Source organism: Diadema antillarum, unplaced genomic scaffold, assembly GCF_040938485.1.
Source record: "Diadema antillarum isolate AM-2024a unplaced genomic scaffold, OU_Dant_1.0 scf00000084, whole genome shotgun sequence".
In the NCBI taxonomy this organism is placed as follows: Eukaryota; Metazoa; Echinodermata; class Echinoidea; order Diadematoida; family Diadematidae; genus Diadema; species Diadema antillarum.
Genome location: NW_027270973.1, coordinates 20889 through 44492, shown reverse-complemented (window position 1 = coordinate 44492; position 23604 = coordinate 20889). Strand labels below are relative to the sequence as shown.

At 39.7% G+C, this 23604-nt stretch overlaps 1 protein-coding gene across 1 annotated transcript in view; it reads left to right on the top strand.

Moving 5' to 3' along the window:
* The window catches only part of LOC139717889 (bridge-like lipid transfer protein family member 2), a 61461-nt gene extending 39252 nt beyond the window's left edge, over nucleotides 1–22209 (top strand). The window contains exons 37-64 of the mRNA XM_071629377.1: nucleotides 586–680; nucleotides 876–1038; nucleotides 1445–1528; nucleotides 3373–3428; nucleotides 4221–4347; nucleotides 4941–5042; nucleotides 5613–5678; nucleotides 6028–6213; nucleotides 6495–6570; nucleotides 7176–7342; nucleotides 7760–8095; nucleotides 8828–8986; nucleotides 9577–9674; nucleotides 10276–10359; nucleotides 10857–10949; nucleotides 11435–11487; nucleotides 11923–12037; nucleotides 12835–12931; nucleotides 13482–13560; nucleotides 14320–14499; nucleotides 15132–15172; nucleotides 17395–17472; nucleotides 18644–18703; nucleotides 18992–19063; nucleotides 19709–19849; nucleotides 20717–20781; nucleotides 21430–21481; nucleotides 22045–22209. Coding sequence (XP_071485478.1) covers nucleotides 586–680; nucleotides 876–1038; nucleotides 1445–1528; nucleotides 3373–3428; nucleotides 4221–4347; nucleotides 4941–5042; nucleotides 5613–5678; nucleotides 6028–6213; nucleotides 6495–6570; nucleotides 7176–7342; nucleotides 7760–8095; nucleotides 8828–8986; nucleotides 9577–9674; nucleotides 10276–10359; nucleotides 10857–10949; nucleotides 11435–11487; nucleotides 11923–12037; nucleotides 12835–12931; nucleotides 13482–13560; nucleotides 14320–14499; nucleotides 15132–15172; nucleotides 17395–17472; nucleotides 18644–18703; nucleotides 18992–19063; nucleotides 19709–19849; nucleotides 20717–20781; nucleotides 21430–21481; nucleotides 22045–22107 — 2988 coding nt within the window. The 3' untranslated portion in view covers nucleotides 22108–22209. The remainder of the gene's footprint in view (nucleotides 1–585; nucleotides 681–875; nucleotides 1039–1444; nucleotides 1529–3372; nucleotides 3429–4220; nucleotides 4348–4940; nucleotides 5043–5612; nucleotides 5679–6027; nucleotides 6214–6494; nucleotides 6571–7175; nucleotides 7343–7759; nucleotides 8096–8827; nucleotides 8987–9576; nucleotides 9675–10275; nucleotides 10360–10856; nucleotides 10950–11434; nucleotides 11488–11922; nucleotides 12038–12834; nucleotides 12932–13481; nucleotides 13561–14319; nucleotides 14500–15131; nucleotides 15173–17394; nucleotides 17473–18643; nucleotides 18704–18991; nucleotides 19064–19708; nucleotides 19850–20716; nucleotides 20782–21429; nucleotides 21482–22044) is intronic.
* The last annotated feature ends 1395 nt before the right edge of the window (nucleotides 22210–23604 follow it).

Here is a 23604-nt window from a genome sequence, read left to right as displayed (position 1 = left end):
ACGCGCGGTTTCTTCTGTTGATTGGTCTCTCTCTCTCCACCCCTCCCATTCCCCAGTCTGGCACACCTTGGCATCGTGGCATTTTTCTTTTTTCTTGGTGAACTTGGAGTTCACTCTTCACTACTCTATCTGAATACTAGTATGTGCTGCCTAGCTAGTACATACATTTACTCGCGGCCGCTGCGCTGTGGAGGCAGTCGGGTCGGCAAAAGCCGGTCGGGCGTACATGTACGTACACGTCGTCTCGCTCTCGTATCTCGGAAAGATACTTTGAGTTTGAATCAGATATATCGGGATGCGAGTGAACTGAAGGTATGATATTTGAGATCAGGAAAGTTGTTCAAGCTTATTAAAGAGACTTTGAGAAAGGGCATATCATACGTCATAAATAATAACTTTCATTCTAAAAGGGCACCACGGCCCCAAGAAAAAGGGCACATTTTTTTTGGCCGTAACTTTGATCAAAAAACAAAAGGCATTGCGGCCAACGAGAGGGGCACCGACGGCCATGGCCGTCGGTGGCCGTCGGTTAATTCGAGGCCTAGGCATTACCTGAGAAGCTACCGATCTCTTTGTACCCAACAGACCTGCGTACTGGGAAATGTGACAAGGCCAATCAAGCGAGGGAAGGTGTTCAACAACACTGTGCCAAAGAAGAAAGCTCTGAGTAGACACTACAAGTGAGTTGTTTCAACATTGTTTCATTCTTGTATTTTATTGCTTTTCATTGCTTGTATTTTATTGCTCTGTTGACCGTCCTTACTCAGGTGAATTACATATTGCAATATAAGATGCCTCTGGAATATTTTGTTGTTGGTGGTGATGGTGTTGTTATTTGTCAATGTGTATTTTTATTTATTTATTTTTTTTTTCAGACTAATTGATTTCCAGGCAAAGTTTCCCAACTTCCAAGTGAACTACTGGGCCTCCTTTGCCAAGCAGAGGGGCATTGAGGTGTGCCTGGGGCCCGGTATGTTCCACTCCCAGAACAGCCTTCAGCTGGTGGAGATGAACGATGGGCTCATTCACAGACCCATGGTAGGTTTCCTCAGCATGATCGTGATGATGATGATGATGATGATGAAGATGATTATGAAGAGAATGATGATGAAAGCAGTTATGACATGAAATAGGTCATCATACTTCATGCATTCTTGTTCAACTGTAAGAATTTTTTGTATCCTGCCATAACGGAAAAAATAATTCTTGATTGCAGTCTAAATTAAGACGAAAACTTTCTGATAATTCGATACATGTGTGTTCAAGATGTTTATTACAGTGTTTTCATATAGTTTCCTGTTATATGCAGTTGATGGCTCTGAACTTTGTGACACAAATAACTTGAATTTCAGAGTCTCATTTCTGTTGTATGTTTGCCATTATTTTGTGTATCTACCAGTCAGGTACATTTTCCGTGTTAACAATGTCTTTGATTTTATTTCAGGCGGACTGGAGCGTTGTGGAGCTTGAATACGAGGTCGGAGAGAGTCACGTCTACCTCTACACTTCCAATGGAGATGAAGTCAAAGTGAGTATGCATAATATCTCATGATGCTGGAAGTTCTCACATACTGTATGCAAGTATATCCCGTCACAGATTAAAATAAAAGCAGTCAACTGCGTTATCCCAAATGCCTGAAGTCCTTACCTGTTTCACGATTGCACCCTTGTCAATTTAGATTCTTCTGAAATTTTCCTCAATGAAATCTTCATTCATTCATAAAATAAAGAAAATATGGTAAGTAGTGTTAGCCTTTTAAGCTTGAGTCTTGCGAATCTGAAAATAATTGTTCACATTGAATACATCCATATACATGGAATAGCAATGTGAATGTAAATATTATCATGTAGGAGTCTTTAGATGTCTTTGAAATTGTTTTGACAAAGGTTTAGAGGAAGTTGGAACCTGCGTAGTGTCTGATAGTGTTGATTAAAGCGATGATGCTCCTGAAGATGATGCTGTTGATAACAATCAGGCGATGTCTGATTGGTGATGATGAATATGGCATTAGGCTCAATTCACAATATAATGAAGTTGTACCATGATAGTACATGTATATTGTAGCAAGAACAAATTGATTTTCATAGCAACAATGTCCGTTCTACATGATGTTCATGATTAATATGGGCAATACAAATAGTGGTGATATTTCAACAATGAAATTGTACTATTTATTATGTAATATTTGAGGCTGAGCTAGAAATTCATCTCTTTAATGTACACCATCTTTAGTGTGCATTGTGTGAATTGTGTCCATGTTAGTGTAACACTTTTGACGTAGATCACTTTTTATGCCTCCGCAACGAAGTGGCCGGAGGCATTATGTTTTCGGGTCGTCCGTCCGTCCGTCCGTCCGTCCGTCCGTCCGTCCGTACGTCCGTACGTCCGTACGTCCGTCCGTACGTCCGTCCGTACGTCCGTCCGTCCCGTTTTGTTTTTGTCGATATCTCAAGAACCGTGTGGTGGTTTTACATCAAACTTGGTATGAGGGTATATCCTTGGGGGATGATACTTTGTGTGGATTTTAAGGTCACAGGGTCAAAGGTCAAAGGTCACTGGTTATTTTGTGAAAAAAAATTGAAATTTCATGTTTTTCTCCATATCTCGCAAATGGTTCAAGGTATCTTCATGGAACTTAGTATATATGCTTGTACCGATGGGCAGTGATTATCTAGGGAAGTTGGGGTCATGGGTCAAAGGTCAGGGGGTCAAAGGTCAAGGTCAACTCCTCAAAATATCACTACTTTCCTTAAAATGCAATATGCCTGAAGGGGTTTTTTTTCAAACTTGATGTATGGCATGTATTACCCAATATATATTTTTGGGGAAGTTTCTTGCCAAAAGGTCAAAGGTCAAAAGGTAAAAGGTCAAGTGAAAGTGCTAAATTGCACTTTTTCCTCCATATCTCGAAAGTAACTCAAGGTATCGTCATGAAACTTACATATTTATGCATGTTCAACCTAACAGTGATTCTCTTTGGAACTGTGAGGTCAAAGGTCAAAGGCCAGGTTTAGATAATGCTATTTTCCCATTTGATACTGAAATTATGCTTTTTCTCAATACCTTGAAAATTACTCAATGCATAGACTTATAAAAGGGTCAAAAGTCAAGTAAAAATCATCAGTTCCCCAAATACCTGCACTCTGACATTTTAATCATTCATCCAATTGAACCTAGTTCTAGAAAAAGTGAACATTCAGCACATTTGTGTCAAACCTGTCATTTTAATATTTTGCCAATTGTGTGAAACTGTCATCACACATTGTCAAGACATTGTACTATAGACCTATTAGGAGAACCATGCATTATGGCGGAGGCATATCAGTAGCCGTAGCGATATATCTAGTTTGTTATTGAAACTCTCTTGACAGAACTTGGTCATCAACAAAGCTGAGGCAGAGAAGCACCATTTGGCCAGTGTCTCAAAGTGAGTCTTGGCTGCTGTTCATTTTCTCCCTGATACTAAATGATTGATGATGATAGAATTGTTTGTTATCTCCCTGATACTTAATGATTGATGTTGATAAAATTGTTTGTTTTGGATGGTTAAGACCCTCATTTGAAGTGGAAAAATAGATACCCAAAACACAGACATCAAAATTGATACATGAATAAGTGAATGCATGAATAGATAAATAAAAACTGAAATAAATAGATAAACAAAAATTGATACAAATTGATATAGACATCAAATTCTATCTCTGACTCAATAAGTCATTCGATCTGTTGATACTGCCTACTTCGGATTTGAGGTCACAGTGACCATAATATTCCATATTTTGTCATCTCTAGGGTACAAGGTGATATTTTGATTTAAAAGCAAAGGGAATGAAAAGGAAATCCAAAGCAGATTTGCCATCAGTTTGAAAGTGCCTCATTAGAATTTACCAGAATATTATTTGATGATCATTGATCAGTCAGTTGTAAACGGAAGGATCACTCACAATGAACTTTAACCTCTATCAGAAACATGTTTCAAGCAACTACACAATGTTTAAAGTACAAAGGTATGCATACAAGATTCATGAAGTTCTAATGCAGTTCAGATGTAAAATGCGCAAAAAAATATATCAACAATATGAATGTCGTTGTAGGGCACATTTTCATGTCTTTTTAAGCCAAAACATTTTGAATGGTACAAATCTGTGGAGTTTTCCAACTCTCAACCCTGGAGTGATGTGTGTTCACTCTGTGACCTATGTCTTACTCCGCACTGTAGGGTCAACTACAGCCGGCTGAAGTGCAAGACCTTGGGGCCAGACCTGGATGAGATGCAGGAAGTGTTGGAGGAGGAGGAGGAGGAGGTTAAGGACGCTAAGAGGATGAACACAGAGAATGAAGAGAAGGTATGAAAGTGCCACGCCCACTGGTAGTACTCTCCAATGTCAAGATTGTCAATATTAAGTCTCCCTGTGACGTGTTGATTTGATTCGTGGGAGTGAATGAATGGATGTAGAGTGAAAACTATTCATTCACCATTTTCTCCCCGTTGCAATGGGAGACTATTCAAGGAATGACGCTCATTTGCGAATGAGCATTTGTGATCAAATATACTGTAAAACATGATATATTCGCGGCATGAAATTTTCGTGAATTGGAGCCGACAGCCTTTCTCGCTGCATGAAATTTTCGCGAATTGCCACTGGCGTTCAATGCATGTAGTGTAGACAAAAACTTTCGCGTGCATTTTAATTTCGCGAAATTCGCGAAATTAAAATGCACGCGAAAATTCCTCGTTTTACAGTACATATGAGCAGAAATTTATAACACTGAAATTTGACTGACAAGTCTTTAGAATTGTTATAGATGGTCAGTTGCATTGTGAAATACAAAATACACCATGACTTATGAAATGTATGTTTTTGAGTACTCTTTTATTCATTTCATCTGAATCCTAAAGTATTCTGTGTCTTGATGTTGACTCTGAATCTCACCAAAGGATTTCATCCACAAGCTGGTGGTGGAGGAGTTCAGAGGCTCGTGGACGAGGTTCAATCGAGATGTTGTGTTAGGTCTCTACGACTCTTACAGCAAGGCTCAGGTATTGGGATGTAATGCATTTTGGCACTGAAAACTTTTGTTGGAAGAATTTCATTCAAGCAATTATCTTGTGATCATTCAGAATATTCTTGTTCCCTGTTTAAGACAAAATAAATTTCTGCATTCATAGTTAACCTAAGTAAGTATCAAAACAAAACCTATCTGCAACTTCTTTAAATTTATAAACAGAACTGAGTAGTATTAGTATAATTATGTCATTATACGTAAATGACAAGATTTTTTGGTTTGTATTTATCCTATGAATTTAAATTTTGAATTTTCAATTTTCAATCGAGATTGAGAATAGAAAAGAAAAAAAACATGTCTCACCATATTAGAAAAGAAAATAATGGCGCAGAAGAAAAAAAATTGAGGAATGTGAACCTGAAACTTAGATTGCACTTGAATGGATCTTTGAAAGTAAATATAACATCTCTAGATATACAAATGAATCATGCAATAGTCTTTGAACATTTTGTAGGAATTAAAAAAATGTTGTGAATGATCCAAAAGATACACATCATTTTTACCTATGTCTCCTCATGCTGACTTCCTTCTCACCCACATTTAGACCCTGAAGCAAAATCTCTCAACAGAAGCCCTGAAAGGAGTAAAGATGGACAGCAGTGCTCAGGCAGTAAGTGGCAGTAGGACTGTTGATTATAGAGTCTCAATTCTTTGAGAGATGACCCCAATATTAACAGAAACAGTGGTATATCAAATTCTGATGAGTCAGTGTGTTAGATGACTGCAGTGGTGTTTGGCAGATTGGCAAAGTTAGCATTTTTTTTTTTGCTTGATTTTTACCTGATTTGATTGACGCTTGAGAATGATTCTAAATCAGAACACGAGATATAACTTTTGCATAGCAATCATGACATCGTAAGACATTGTATTGTATTGTATTAATTCATGTAAGCAATCAGGAGATATCTATCACTCAATAAATAGACTCAGCAGTGTTGTATGTTCGTGTTTTCATTCAGCGAAGGCCGGCGGGTGGTCAGCAGAGTGGACCGGGCACTCCTTCCAGTGGGGCATCCAGCTCAGCAGCCGGAGCAGCTGGTCACTCCCCTAGCCCTGCGAGCAAGACACAGACGGGCCACGGGGCCAACATGCTACAGCAACTACTGGCCGAGACCAGCACCAAATTTATGGTCTTTACAGAAGAGGTGGGTCCATCATACGGAATGAGATGACCATCAGAATGATGAGGGATTGTGGTAATATTGAGACAATGATTATTAACCCTTGCCTGAAACTGTTTTCATCAACTGTCTTTTAGCACATCAAAACACCTGTGATTGAGAGTGTGAAGAATAGGATAGAACCATGGGTAGAGGGAGAATGTAGAGCTGTTTGTGAATAATTGATAAAGTCAACATACATACCTTATATCACTTACTGTTTGCTTTGTCTGTCTGTTTGTTTGTTTGTTTGTTTGTTTGTTCAGACCACAGGCAGTAACGAGCAGCTTTCAGGGGTAGTGGCTTGCACCAAAGATGATGTAATGACCAACAACTGGCATGGTGAGTTTATCTTACTGCCTGTCTGATTCAGTTTGCTCCATTAGATTCAAATTTCCTTTTTTATATGTCCAGAGTATTGCATAAGAAAGATTTTGGACTGTAATTATTACCACTAATAAGCATGCTGCAAATTGCTGATTAGATTTCAGATTTCTGATTAGATATCAGATTTGTCTGTTTTGGCTTGTCATTATTTCAAGATAAGTTTAGGGTCTGTTGATATAAGGTGACCTGTAAGGACACAGAATTGCATATGATACAGAAATAATATTCAAGTTTCTGAAAATGTTGGTCAATTCATTTTGAAGTCGATTATATTCATGATTGTGAAGCTAGCAAAAGTCTTTGACTTGCCCATAACTGTATTATTTTGTTAGTGACAATGATCACATGAGAAAATTGAGATGTTGCTATATTTGTGTGTGTATGTGCGTGATTTCCCAAAATTTTCTATAATTGTCTTTTTCTTGTCGTGTGATTGAAAGCATAATCAGTGTGTTACCAATTACCATGGTAACTGATTAGAGTCCTTGTTAGTCATGATTGCGAGTGAATATGAGGAAAAGAAAAGATTTGTTAGCACTTGACGATACTTTCACCTGCAGTGGAGCTTGTCAACAGTCAGGTGATGCTGCGAGGGTCAGATAGCTCAGGCTACGTGCTGGTGTGTGCGGCCAACGCACAGGTCATGCAGAGGTCACACTGGCCCAAGGTCATGGAGGGCAAGCTGACCAGCAAGACCACTCTAATGGGCAACCTGGACAGGATGCAGGTAAGTCCATTGTCAAACTGATAACCAGTCCCTTCTCCTTCTATCTTTGACCTCATCAGGTGGGGGGAGGGGTGGGATGAGAGAGCACTAAAATGTTTGATTTGTAAAGTTTGTAATGCTGTGTCCCATGTGTCTTTCTCTAATTTTCTGCAATATGACAGTAAACCTAGTACATTACATTGCACAATGTGTTAAAAGCTTGTCTCAATATATTATTCTGTGCTTCATTTTGTGCACCATGAGTTTCTACTTTGTAGATGTAATTGCCGTATGAGATACCATTAACATAAAAACAAAAACTCCCAATCTGTTTGTATATATTCAATTAAAGTTGTATGATCGTTTTAGATGAACAAGATTTGGTTGCACTCTAAGGTCATGTATTCATACTCACTTTTGTGTCCTCCAACACCACAGTACTTTGCCACCGTGGGTTCTCCATCCCAGAGAGCGGGCAAACCCGTCGGCAACCAGGCAGACGACGTCAAGTGGCTGGCCGTCTCCAACATCGAGAAGAACCCCAACCACCACCGCAGCATGAACGACGTCCCCGCCCTGGTCGGCAGTGGGGAGTCCGTGGGGGGAGTGGTCAGCGACACTGTGGGCGGGGCCTCGGAAGACGTAGAGAATGACGCCGTCCAGCTGCAGCGAATCATCTCGCGCTGCTCCTGCCACTTCTATTACACCATGTATGGGAGGAATGTGAACCCTTCGGCAGCAGCCCAGGTCTTAGCCAGAGGAGATGCAGACAGGGTGAGTGATGGGAGACGATATTCAAAAAGAAACTTCTGAGGAAAACTCTGGCAGGTACTACCGAGGATTCCGTAGGCAGTCAGAACAGGGAATGATGCTGCTGTGCAACCAGATAATGGCATTAATTTGCAAGACTGGTTTATATTTTTTCTTGAAAATTTCATTAAAAAATCGCCTTTCAGCATTAATCAATCAGATGAATTAACTGAATGGAGAACTGTAGGACAACTACCAGTACATTACTTTATGCATCAAATGATATGCATTAGCTTCCTAATGTGATTCAGAGATCCTATGAGATGTGGGGAAGTTTTAAATATTCATTTGTTTTAGTTCTGAGGCTAGGCAAAAGAATAATGAATAAAATTTGTGTAGTAGTATAGCTGGAAATATGACTGTATTTATGACATCTTGTGATTGAAATTTGACATTTTGTCGATAATGACATTTTTTAATGAAAATATAATGTATGATATAGTGAAACTTTTAGTCGTAGGTAAAGAATAGAGTGTTCAGTATGAATTACATTAGAGTTCAAGATTCTAAGGAAATAGAAGTGAAGAAAGATGGTTTGTGGGTTCTGCCTGAGAAATGTGTATTCATTCAGGTATTACAAATTCACACAATTTACACAGGATTGTGGATAGGGAGGGAGGGTCATGATGACCTGAGTGCACCAAAGGTTTCAGTCATGGTATTACATCACAATGATGTAACAATGTTTTTTCCTAGGACGATGGCGACGATGATGACCCACTGGGTCGCGAGGAGGCCATCGACTCCATCACCGTGGTCCACCACGACCTCGACATCTGCACCAACTCAGCCCAGTACTCCATGATCATGGACATCATCAACAACTTACTGCTCTATGTAGAGCCAAAAAGAAAGGCGAGTCCAACATCTTGAAGTTTTCTCTTTCTTCATTGTTATTGTGAAGATCATTTATGATCATCAATGGGTAATGGCAGTTGTATAGATGTCTGTGTACCAGAAAATAGATTTAGTAAGCCTTGTGTGTGTTTGATATTTAAAGAAGAAATGGAAAAAAAGAAAGATTGATGTGTCCACTGCTTGAATGTAAGCAACTGTGATTATGTTCCTTGCCTGCAGTGTGCAATTGTTATACAATGTAATTGCAAGTCTGCATGATCTCTGTATTCTTGCACTGTGTCAGACTCATGTCCTGAATTATTCCAACGTGAATGGAGACACAATAACTTGAGTTGGACCAAAGTGTTTGGGGGGTCTTAGGAATCGGCAGATCTCTTTCAGCTCCATTATTTGAGATTGTCCTTTGTTCATACTACACTTACTCTCAGAGGGATCGTTTTGTAAAACTAAAATCTGACATGTGTGTGAACACATCAGATTTTAACCTGCTGGATACCTCACTGGTTAAGTGTCAAGGATTGACCCATGTTCACACTGGACTGCAGACAGACTTTTTATTCTGGTCTGGCTTTGTGTTTGTTGTGCAGGAAGCCATGGCCAGAATGCAGCACATGAGGTTCGCCCTGCAGCTGAACACCATGGAGGACCAGAAGGGACCAATCATGCAGCTACAAAACTCACTCAGGTGTGGCTCTGGGAACCTCAGCTCACAGAACCATCAGTGCGATGACCCTCCCTCATATGGGGGGGGGGGGGGGGGGGGGGAGGGGAAGGGGGTGATAGAGGCCATGCCCTGTCTGGTCCTGTACCTCATTTCCGTCCACTTTCATCCCCTGAGTGGGGAAATAACATTCCTTAATGCATTCACAAATCTGTCCATTCGAAATGGGCACAATTGTCAAAGTCTGTATCATCAGTTCATTGCAAAGCAAATTGTGGTGACATATTCATTTTGATCAAAAACAGATATCAGTAAGAGTACCTACCAGATATTGAATTTAACTAAAGAAAAAAAAAATGCTAATGCTAAGAAATATCTGTTAACCAATTGAGATGGAATTAATTGACAGTCAGTGCTGTATCCATCTGTTGCCATCTCTGCTACATGTCAACCTAACATACTGTTTGAGTATACTTGAATATTTCAGTTATGTATTCAATCTCAATATGAATATACTACTTTATAGTAAGGAGACCTGACTACACATGGCTAGGCCTGATGTGAAATACCAGCTACTATAAAGTCACACTATTTTTCTGTGTGAATGTGTGTGTATTTCTTTCAGAAATTTCATCTCCCACAATCGGCAGATAGAGAAGGATTTGTTTAATGCTCACAGAGCCTTGGATGACTCGCCAAACGACCAAGTGTGAGTATATTCTCATCACCATGTCCATCACCTAGGTTACCATGGTTTTTATGGTTGTCAGCATAAAAACTACAACAACAAAATTAGAGAGGGGCAGTACATCCATATGAAAATCACAACCTTCTCACAACAACCCTCTGCTCACCCCATGTGTGATGCTCAGTGTGTGAGTTATCCCAAAACATGATCATAAGTGGAATCAATATACAACATACTCTTGCTGTGTGAAAGTCATAAGCTGTTTTCGGATGTGTTGTCCTGTTATCTTCACAATCCCTTGTACTTCACATATAAGTTAACCCGTCGAAGACTACTTCAGATTATACTCGAGCAGGTGTTGATGCAAAGTGTGTGTTATATCAAAATCAGCTTGTTCTCGATGGGGTTAAAAGAGTCTTTAGCAAGGTTCTGCTCCCCCCTTCCCCCCCCCCCCCCAGTATCGAAACCTAATCACTCATTAAAAGAAAATGTGCTTCTGCATTTGTATGTTTTTCTAGGTTGATGCGACGTGTATCAGACTTGAAGAAGCAGCTGTTTGAATCCAAAGAATCGCTCCTGAACGCTGCCGAAGACCTCCGCATCATGGTCAGGTAGGTGCTGAGAGAAGAACGATCATACTGCTAGTTATCTTCCGAGAAGTGATGTACCGCTAGCAAGATGACAGTCAGAGGGATCAATGATGAAAGAAAATTTTTAGCTGCTGGCAGACATCATTGGATACTGATTAAATGCTTGAACATGTGAAGACAGAGTATGGGTGGAATATGTCTTGGATATACGTTATCCCTTGGCTGCATAGTTGCTGTTTGCACTGAAGGTTTGTTTATGCAGTGTGCATGTTGCTAATTTGTGCATTACAATATTTATTGTTTACCTTACACTTGGAACATTTACTATGCATCTGACCATCATAGGAGACAACAAAAATTGTACAATGAGATGTGGAATGGCAATATTGACAATGGGAGTAAATCCATTCGACAATCTTCCTTATAGCAGATGATGAGATACAAGCACACCATGAAGTTTTGAATGTTTTCGCATATTTATATCTTTCCTTTTTCACTGTTGCTAGTTGCTACAAGGAGATTCAGCTTCAGATGGCCTTGAAAAGAAAGCTCCATCAAGGTAAAAACTAATCAATGCATCAAACTGATTTTATTATTGAGATGTAAAACAAAATGCAACAATAAAAGAAGAAAAAGCAGTGACCAGCACAAGTAGTGTTGATATTTCAGCACCAGTCTTGGTAAAGATTTCAATGGTTAAGGTTTGTTTGTTCAATAGATAGGTATATTTGTATTTTCATTTTGAGGTCTACCAAATTGGCAGGGTTGTATTTGTGTGTGTGTGTGTGTGTGTGTTTCTGCTAAATAGAGCTAAGATGTAATATTCTAAGACCCTGAAGTACATTGTAGCATTTAGACAGTTGAATCATATTGGGAGTTATCAATGCGAAAATCTGTTTGTAATTTTTTATTTTTTTTTTGATATACTGTATGATATACTCACACACACACTGTCATTTCTCATCTCCCACTCACTCCTGTCTTTCCCTACCAGCGGAGAGTGTGCGCATCGCTTGGAGGGTGGAGGTCTGCTTCAGTCTGGCCAAGTGGAGGTTGACGGAGGAGGACGGGCAACTGGGCATCGCTGACCTCGAACTCAGACATTTCAAGTACAGACACCACCTCCTCTCCCCTCCCCCCCCCCCCCCCCCCCAACCCCAACCCCAACCTTCTCCTAAACTTGCCCAGAAATTTGCTCATTAACCTTCACTGTGCTCTGGTAGCCTCTCAGGTCTAGATGTACCCTCAAACCTCTGTCAATGAAGAGGAATTATGTAATCTTTACAATTTCTATCCCATTCCAACAATCTGTAGTAGTATAAGACTGTTGCATTGCTACAATTGCATGCACTTGTATAACTTACATCATGACTTAAGTTTGAAAGGAAGTTAGCAGAATGCAAGAAAAATAAATGAGCAAGTTTTGACTGAATGCAGGGGTGGGGAAAAAAGGGAAAAATAGTGATGCATATTTTCATGTTGATAAGCCTCTTTCAATGCAATGTGCCAAGTGATATTACTCACATCCAAAATGTTCAAAATGATGTGTCATAAAAGAGGGACTTCATGAAATGTTTACACTGTCTTCTCATAATTCTTAGAATTAGCCATGTTAATGATAAAGGAAGAGGAGACTTCGTTTATCTGACTCCTTGGGATGCAGCCTGATTAGTGAGACTCTAAAATGTTGTCTCTCTTGCCTTCCTAGACTGTGTGCATACTGTGTGACAAAAACATTGATAATGACACTTACCACAGATGACATTCAACTTGATCTGTTGATACCGTAATGCTCTGAAAGAGGGTAATGAAATGAAGTGATCGTCATTTTCCAGTGTTGAATAAGAAATAAATTGATGGCCACTTTTTCTGTGTATACTGCGGACCTCTTCCTTTCTCCTCTCAGGTACAGCCGCAACACCAAGTCTGACGACTCCACCGAGAATCTGATGGAGCTTGGCTATGTGACCATCACAAACCTCCTGCCCAATGACGTCTACAAGGTAGGTAACTCCTGTGTAATTCTGCATTTGTTTGTTGTTTTTGTTTGGTTTTGGGGTTTTTTTTTTGGGGGGGGGGAGCTATGTCTAAACCCTTTGTCAAGAAGACTCTACTGGAAACTGAAGAATACAGTAAAAATTCACAAAATTTATGGGAGATAAAATTGTAGCGTTATATAAACATGATATGAATAACTGTTGAAGTTATCAATTGCTGATTTGATAAACTGACACGTTTGTGAAAGTCACAGCTTATGTACATATTGTACTATTTGAATTAATCCATAAGTTCATTAGACTCCATAAAACCAAGGCACCATCCCATTGTCATTTTCTTTGTGGCTGCATATACAGAGACCGCTGGAATAAGAACAATGTTTATATCTGTTGATTATTAGAAAAAATGCATTTTGATAATCTATAATATTCTGTCAGGAAAATAACACATAAATATGTGTATGTATGTATGTATATATATTTTTTTTTTCAACAGTGTAGCATATGACAAGTGCTATGCTTACTCATTAGTGTTTTGTTCTCTTACACTGTCCAGGAGGTGCTCAGACCACAAGACACCAGTGGACGGTCAGCTCAAGTAGCTCTCAGGGTCATTGCAAGGGGGAAGCCACCAGGTCAGCCTTGTCCTTTGCACCTATTGTGTAATCTGAAAAAGCTTGTCATACTCCCGAGACTGGGCAGTCAAAGTCTTTTGCACAATGTTGGGTCTTCATTATTGACTACAAGAACTTTATCACAGGCATAATTATGTTTGTCCTCCGCTAGACTTGTCATGAAAGTATATTAGAATTGATCAAGTTTTCTTCTCTTCCTGCCTTCATGCCCACTAGGGTGGATGGCTGGTGTGGATACACCTCCTCTATTCATCTCTATCCTGAGCATCCTTCTCTTTCCTTACTACTGTTAGGTCTCATCGATACAGTCCTGTTGCCTTCTTAAGTGTCTTCACTTCTTTCTCTCATCCACTGCGAGTCTTCTTCTCCTCCTCCCCTCTCCTCCTTCTATCCTCCTCCTCCTCCTCTTCCTCCTCTTCCTCTTCCTCCTCCTCCTCCTCGTCCTCCTCCTCGTCCTCCTCCTCCTCTCTTCTTCCTCTTCCTCCTCCTTCTCCCTTCCTCCTCCACCTATTCCTCTTCTTACCTCATACATCCACCCTCCCCAGCCTCATTCCCTCAGCTTCTAGCTCAGTTTGATGTCAAAATAAGATTTTTTACAATTTTTTTCTAATTCTCAGACATCTTAAGAATTGTCAGCAAATTGTCAGCACTTAAGGCAAATTGATGCTGTACCATGGGTGAACCAGACATGAGTATTTCTGTTGTAGGGGAGAGAATGAATGGACTTCAGTGACTGTTCTCCTCCTGCTTCTCTCCTAGTGGGTGGGATCTCTATGCAGGAGAACTTTGAGGTCAACGTGGTGCCGCTGACCATCCAGCTGACCAATCGCTTCTTCAAAAAGACCATGGCCTTCTTCTTCCCTGGCCGCCACATGGAGCCGGACGGGGCGTCGGCTGCCTCCGCCGCGTCATCTGCCACCAACGAGGACATCCTCAAGAGTGAGTCATAGGTCAAGGGTCAGATAAATGTGTGGCGTTTGGAAGTCTTTGGTCAAGTTTTACACAAGAGCAACTTTTGATATCTTATGAATGGATATAAAAACTTTGACAGTGGACGTGCTGAATGAAGGAAGTTTGATTTCCATACATTTGAGATACTTGTGCATTAAATGTATTACTCATTTGAGTATGTTCTTGTCGAGTGTGAGCTTTAAAATTTCTATCAAGGAATTATATCATTACTACCGTACGTGTGAAATGAATGTTTTTGCCTTCTCTCCTTCATCATGCATAATGGTTTCACTGCGTGATGTTAATATTTGCACTTTTGAAATCTTACACATGCACATCTACTGTAGTATACAAAGGTACCTAAATTATGAAGTAATGCAGTGTGCAGGCTTAAAACCTATTTATTATGCAGTAAAATGTAATCATAGAAATTTCCCTTGATGCCATTTGATACTCAATTCTCCATCATTTCACCAAAAAAAAATAAAATGGATGAAAACAGATTGGACTACTATGAAATTTAACTTTAGTGCAAAGATTACAATCATTGTGTGTGCCTACGTTATATAAGATGAGGTTTGTGTTAATTTCCGGTGTATTCTTTTTCTATTACATCGAAGAAATCGACTCGGATGAAACTGATACAAACACATTCACGAGGGTAAGACTTTTCTCCATGTACTTTCATGTTGGTGGGGAAAGAATTATGTGGATGGATGGGATATAGCCAGGAATCAGAATTTTCTGTTAGGAAGTATGAGATTTTTTTTTATGCCTCCGCAACGAAGTGGCCGGAGGCATTATGTTTTCGGGTCGTCCGTCCGTCCGTCCGTCCGTCCGTCCGTCCGTCCGTACGTCCGTACATCCGTCCGTACGTCCGTCCGTCCCGTTTTGTTTTTGTCGATATCTCAAGAACCGTGTCGTGGTTTTACATCAAACTTGGTATGAGGGTATATCCTTGGGGGATAATACTTTGGTGTGGATTTTAGGGTCACTGGGTCAAAGGTCAAAGGTCACAGGTTATTTTGTGAAAAAAAATATTGAAATTTCATGTTTTTCTCCATATCTCGCAAATGGTTCAAGGTATCTTCATGGAACTTAGTATATATGCTTGTACCGATGGGCAATGATTATCTAGGGAAGTTGGCGGTCATGGGTCAAAGGTCAGGGGGGTCAAAGGTCAAGGTCAACTCCTCAAAATATCACTACTTTCCTTAAAATGCAATATGCCTGAAGGTTTGTTTTTTTTTTTAACTTGATGTATGGCATGTATTACCCAATATATATTTTTGGGGAGGTTTCTTGCCGAAAGGTCAAAGGTCAAAAGGTAAAAGGTCAAGTGAAGGTGCTAAATTGCACTTTTTCCTCCATATCTCGAAAGTAACTCAAGGTATCATCATGAAACTTACATATTTATGCATGTTCAACCTAACAGTGATTCTCTTTGGAACTGTGAGGTCAAAGGTCAAAGGCCAGGTTTAGATAATGCTATTTTCCCATTTGATACTGAAATTATGCTTTTTCTCAATACCTTGAAAATTACTCAATGCATAAACTTATAAAAGGGTCAAAAGTCAAGTAAAAATCATCAGTTCCCCAAATACCTGCACTCTGACATTTTAATCATTCATCCAATTGAACCTAGTTCTAGGAAAGTGAACATTCAGCACATATGTGTCAAACCTGTCATTTTAATATTTTGCCACTTGTGTGAAACTGTCATCACACATTGTGACATTGTACTATAGACCTATTAGGAGAACCATGCATTATGGCGGAGGCATATCAGTAGCCGTAGCGATATATCTAGTTTCTTTCAGTGATGAAGAAAGTGGCAATAGGGCATATAACTACAATGTACATGTGTGAGTTGCATACAAGTAAGACCATAAACACTTGCATGTCATGGCATTGGGATTTTGGAATGAGCTACCAAGAGAGCAAGGTTTGTTAGATTATATTGTATTCCAGAGCTCTGTGACTTTCTTGCATGTAAAGTGTACATTAAGGAAACAAAGTGCACTCATACTGAGCAGCTCTGCCCGGCTGCATGTCATGTGACAAGTATTAAATCCACTTTCTTGTTATTTCGTTGTTTCAATTTTTTATTATCCCTGTAAACAGCCTCTGTGGTCCAGCATAAACCTGCTGGTTTTCAGCCACGGCTGAATTTGTGTCAATTTTAGAACTTGATGTGCTGATGCATACTCTAATTGACACAGGTGTCCAAAACATGAGAAAAATTGAAGATGTGTTACATTGTAACTTTGATGTTTATGTTCAAACTGTGCTATTGGATTATACCAGAAGATGACATTGCCTGTGTTTGGTTTTAATGATTATGTCATTGATAAGAGACAGAGGCTGCGTTTATCAACTTTCCCCTGTTTAAACGGCTTTCAAAAGCCGTTTCCAAAGCCCTTTAGAAACGGCTTCCAAAATAGTTGCATTTATCAACTCTTCGCGAACACGATAACTGGCCTGTCACTGTACAGCTGCATTGCGCAATTCGACCCGAGGAGAAGAGGTCATGTAAGGCGTGCATTGTTCGTAACTGCAGTACAATACTACAAAGCCGTTTCAAAACAGCTTTGTGTTTATCAACTTCAAAAGGCTTTTACAAACAGGTTTCTGAAAACCTGTTTAGGAAACCTGTTTGGAAAGCCACAAATTTGCAGCTTTCGAAAAGGCTTTCCGAAAGGGCTTTCAAAACAGATTTGCGTTTATCAACTCGTAAAAATTCCTTGAAAGCTGTTTGGAAAACCTGTTTCTGCTGAAAAAAAAGAGTTGATGAATGCACCCAGAAAGACAGAGAAACATCTACTTGTATTAATGCTAAATCAAGATTAGTTCAGTATGTCTGTGTGTTTGTTTTCCTCACAGAGTGGCAGCATGAGATCTACCAGTAGTGATGAGTCCAGTGTGAGTGGCACGCTACAGAGAGACGTCCAACCGCCAAAGGTATCAGTGCCTTCTTTTTCTTACACTTTACCACTTGGCTGAAATCATAAATGGCAGTTGTTAAGACTACAGCTCAGTTCTTGTTGATGTTTTATGGCAAACTGTAAAAGAGATATTCCGCCAGCAAAAGTGTGATTGCATTCTCATTGGTAGAGGAGGCATCTTGTCCAAAGTCATGCATGCCATCCATTAAACTTGTAATCAAATTCCTGGTAAGTTTTCCAGCACACTTTCAAGAAATGATCTACCAATAAAGGCATCATACTACTTCATTATAGATTAGACAGTTATCTATCCATGAGGCAGATGGCATTTATCAAAAGCAGTGTTAAATCACCTGTCAATTCTTGTGGTGTAGTTCAAGATGTTCAGCTGACGGGTGTAATTACTGCTGCACATTAGATTCATTTTTTTGTCTGATATAGAAATGTGCCTGTAGGAATTTACAGAACTTCTTCATGGAATGATACTTGCACATACAGTTGAACCTCTCTTATCCGGCCATATCCGGATCTCTCTATTATACGGACGCAATCTCGCCGTGATTTTTTTAAATAATTACGGGAGGAAAGGGGGATTCCCAACTCCTTGAGAACTCCTACACAAACACACATGAATTACATATACTTGATACATTTCTTAATAATTATTTAGGTAAATGATCCCAAGAATGTATAAAAGAAAATGATTTCATTCTTGCAAACACGAACCTCTATTTTGGGGTCTGTTACTGAGTGTAACAATGAAAAGGTTGCAGTATACACATTACTACATGTGGTACTACAATGGGCTACATCAGTACATGTGTATGTATATGTACATGTATAAAGCATTGAGTCTCCCGTATCCGGCCAAATCCCTTATCCGGATGAGCCCCGGTCCCGACTTGTCCGGATACGAGAGGTTCAACTGTACATGTACCTGGTAGATTTTCATGCCTACGAGTGAATCATGCCAACAGTGGTAATTTATGATTTTGTTCACCCTTTTTGAGTATTGTTCTAGTTTGCTCTTAGGTTTAATTCTCTCATGGGCATTATTAGTTCACACTTGATTGATGAGGTACAGTAGGACAGTACCTGAACAACATTTCTATGCTAGATTATGTGAGAAATACTACCTCGTAAATGTGATTTTGGCTCCTTTAATGTTATATTTTGCTCTTTTACAGCCCAAACGGAAACAGTTGCTGTCCAAGTTGAAGAAAACTGACGACATCGACAAGATGAAGGTGAGACCTTACAAATTCTTTACAAAACATTTGATGGAAAGCATGAGATGTAAATTAACCAGACATAGGTTTTTCTTGCATTACTGTAAATAAATGCCAAGCGCTTACCAGCGATTGCACGATTTTCATCATTTCTTTTCCCCAAACTGTGACCATGTTCTTGTGAAAGGAGATCTGTACAAGGGAACGTCACTGCTTTCTGAGTGCCTGGATGTCATCTATTACCTACAGACCTACAGTTATTTCCACCCCATCCACTCAAATCTACTTTTCTCCCCCACTCTATAGGAGCGAGCTGCCCAGAACACCATGTTCTTGTACATCAAGATCCCAGCTGTTGCCCTTCTAGTCAGCTACAAGGTGAGACTCATTCAGCGTGCTACCTCTTTATAGTTCCATGGTGCCTTGTTTGAATCTTAAAGCTTTGAATTAAAGGTACTGTGTACAATAAGGAGCAGTGATTTAAAAAATGTCAAAATATCACATTTGATGCATTACATGTGTAGGTCAGTTGTACGTATCATAAAACAGCCTACCATTTAAAATTCCATGAAAAAGCCTAAAATATAAGGAGATATCACTATTTTTCTCAATACACCATAACTATGGATGGTTTATTCTAGAAATAATTTTATCATAACTATTGTTCACATCTTGTATATTTAACAATACTTAAAATTGATTATACTGATTAACATTTTTACATCGGTTGTATCTATTGCCAACTCACATTTTAGAACTATTTTGAAGCACAAAAGCTGGGTTTTTGTTTCATCTGCAAATGGTAAATAATGCATAAAAAAAAAAAAATGATATCTTGCATTTGTCATGATGCTAAATGTTGCCTCACAAGTAGTGCACACTTCAAGGCTTCTGCCAAAGTGCGGATTATTTTGCAATACATGATGCAGTTTGTGGTGAAAATGATTAATATAGCAGATGCAATAAACGATCCATCATTTAAAAAGCTTGTATCCCACTTCTCATTATTGAATTCCCCTACAGGGAGAGAAGGACAAGAACATTGAGGACGTACACAACTTCCACCTGATCCTACCCTCCCTGGAGTACCACAACAGGACCTGGACCTGGCTAGATTTCCTCATGGCCATGAAGAAGGAGTACAAGAATGCCCTGGTGTCACAGGTGAGGGGTCAAGGGTCAAGGGAGGGGAAAGGTCACTGAGGTTTGTGCAGCTTTAAAAAACAAACAAACAGATATGGAGTTGTTTGGGATGAAATTTGTGCCAAGGTAGAATTCAAGACCAGCCTGTGGAATGCCATTAACATTGTGTGCAACAGGTCACCAGTGGCAGTGAGAGATGAAAGGGGATTGGAGGGTGATTATTACCTCCACCAAGGGAGGAGGTTATGTTTTCGTTACCGTTGGTTTGTTTGTTCGTTTGTTAGTTTGTCCTTGTGCAAAATAACTCAAAAAGTAGTCAACGGATTTGGATGAAACTTGCAGGAAAGGTTTAGAATGATGCAAGTAACAGATGATTAAATTTTGGTAGTGATCCGAGAATTTTGGGGGAATTTATGAAGGATTATGAACTTGGGAGTTCAGGCTGCGCGTATTGAGGTTTGCATGCGCGCACTAAAGTGCGTGCTCTAGTTTCTGCTAGGGCGAGGCGTGCCGTGCAGCTGAGGGTTTATGACGTAACAAAGGCTTCTATATTGGGAAATCAGGCGACTTTCAGCACACAATGCTACGAGTAAGTATTGGTGGAAATCACTGATATCTCTATGGAAAAACAAGATCATATCAGTGGTGGAAATGAGCTGCATGCTTGGCGGAGGTCTGCGCTCTCAGAGTGCTTCTCTAGTTAAGTGAATATTTTCTTGTTAGCGTGAACATTGTTTACATGTGATTTTCTGAAGACTTTTAAAAGCCCAGGTTAAAGGATGGACACTGATGGTAAATCCTGGCAGTGTAGCTTAAAAAAGTAGCAATGCTGTAATTTCTCAAAAGCCATGAGCAACAAAATCCGGATCTTTCCCACAATCTTTGCAGGCAATCAAGGAGAAGTTGTGGTTCAAGATCGGTAAGGAGGACCCAACACCAGCGAGTGATGCGAGGTATGTCCATCATCATCATTGTCACCATGACCTCATCGTGGCTGTCATGTCATCCATTCCTCACAGTTTTTGTTTGTTTGTTTTGTAAAGAATACTACATTAACCCTTAATCATGTGCTATGTGCAATCCTTTGCCATGCTGTTTAATTTGTAAATTGTTCTGCCACAAAAAAAAAAAAAAACGAAACAAAAAAGTTACAATGATTATTGCATTTACATCTGTAGGAAGGGTGAGTGTTTCCCCTTGCCCTGTGCAAATAGATTAGATTGTTATTTCTTGCAAGGGAAACAGGCTTTATGCAAGTATGTCTTTTAATCTACAGATGATAGCAACTGTAAATGTTCCTCTATAGTCAGTGTAAGCCAAATATGATGATGTCTAGTTAATAGTAATAGTAATCATGGTTAGATTTTCTGCTTTGTATGTTTTAGTGACTGTAAAAGTGGAAATCTTTACCGCATTTTGGGCAACGTGAAACTAGCGCAAAAATAAATGCACAAACAATTTTTATTTTGATTGTGCCGAATTTAAAACATGCTAAATTCATCTTCCCCAGGTAGCTTGAAAAATTGCTATTGCCTCAATTTCACAGTAGTGTGCACAGTATTCAGAAAGCTTGATGTGGTACACTATTCGTTTGTTTACAGAGAGGATGTTGACAAGGCCAGACTCTTGATGGGACAAAAGGCAACCAACATAGTAAGTATTCAAACAGAATTTTCAGTAATTGTAGAGTTACTACAAGTCATGTTTGTCATGATTCAGCCAGATTCTTCTTTTTTTCAGATACACAATCTCTTCATAAGAAATCTAATGGAAGGAAATGTTGTCATAATGGTTTTGTTCATTGATTTTTTTTTTTTTTTTTTTTTTTTGGGGGGGGGTTAATGTGTTGTTTTATGCATTAGAATAAAAAGAAAATGACACTTTTATATCACAGTATGTACATAAAGCACAGCGCTTAGTAGTATCACCTCTTCTTCTAATGTTCTTTCTATTTTTGTTTAAATCCTCCATTGGGTCTGATGATGTATTACACCTGTTGAATATCAGAAATTTGTTGAAATGAATTAAAATTCTATTTCACGCCAAATAATGTAGTGAAAGTTATTATGAAATGATCACAGAGTCAGTGTATAACAAAATCCTTTAAGTGTTCTTCATGATCAAGCAAATTGTCAAGATGTACATAAATAAAGACAGAGTGCAATGGGCATGTCACAAGGACTAATTTGGAAGCATCTGTCACTTTTTACTTTCAGGCTACTGAAGAGAAGCACTCTAGTAGGCGGAGCCTGTTTGGAAAGGGGCAGACTGGTCACTGATGAATGATGATTATAGAGAGAGATGGTAAGAGAGAGGGATAGCACTCTGGTAGGCGGAGCCTGTTTAGAAAGGGGCAGACTGGTCACTGATGAATGATGATTATAGAGAGAGATGGTAAGAGAGAGGGATAGCACTCTGGTAGGCGGAGCCTGTTTGGAAAGGGGCAGACTGGTCACTGATGAATGATGATTATAGAGAGGGATGGTAAGAGAGAGGGATAGCACTCTGGTAGGCGGAGCCTGTTTGGAAAGGGGCAGACTGGTCACTGATGAATGATGATTATAGAGAGAGATGGTAAGAGAGAGGGATAGCACTCTGGTAGGCGGAGCCTGTTTGGAAAGGGGCAGACTGGTCACTGATGAATGATGATTATAGAGAGAGATGGTAAGAGAGAGGGATAGCACTCTGGTAGGCGGAGCCTGTTTGGAAAGGGGCAGACTGGTCACTGATGAATGATGATTATAGAGAGGGATAGTAAGAGAGAGGGTAGCACTCTGGTAGGCGGAGCCTGTTTGGAAAGGGGCAGACTGGTCACTGATGAATGATGATTATAGAGAGGGATGGTAAGAGAGAGGGATAGCACTCTGGTAGGCGGAGCCTGTTTGGAAAGGGGCAGACTGGTCACTGATGAATGATGATTATAGAGAGGGATGGTAAGAGAGAGGGATAGCACTCTGGTAGGCGGAGCCTGTTTGGAAAGGGGCAGACTGGTCACTGATGAATGATGATTATAGAGAGGGATGGTAAGAGAGAAGGATAGCACTCTGGTAGGCGGAGCCTGTTTGGAAAGGGGCAGACTGGTCACTGATGAATGATGATTATAGAGAGGGATGGTAAGAGAGAGGGATAGTACGATTATAGAGAGATATAAAGAGAGAGGGATAGTACAATATGTAAGAGAAAGAGAGAAAGAGACATTACAAATGCTGACATGTGTCAGTGGTCCATTGAAGTTACAGTATTTTATTCATATTTAAAAGAATGAAGATATTGAAAGGATGGGCAATATATTGCTAGATAGAGATAGGTAGAGTGGTAGATGATGTACACTGCTAGATATAGAATGGTATATAGATGGATAGGGAGATAGAAAGACATAGATGCAGGAATATATTTATTTTCAAGTTGTGTAAAGAAGAGAGAGAGAATGAGTGGGAGAATGGAGAGTGAGCGAGAGAAGGAGAGAGAAAATTGTGAAGAGTGAGTGCCAGAGGGCATTATATCCTACCATGTAGACAGAGAAAGAGGGAGGTAATATAGTGATGTATGGATTTTGCATAAAGAATACCTACTGAAAACATTTATCTCGCCCAATAAGGACTCACAGCATAGCAGCATTACATTCCTTGGTTTGTAAATGAAGCTGATTCATCATATTTGCATTAGACGTGTATAAGGTTGGACATAGTTGGCCTCTATGTGAGGACCGTATTTCATATGGCAGCATAACACAGGATTCTGTGGATGATTTATTAATCATGTGCAAGTAATTGATT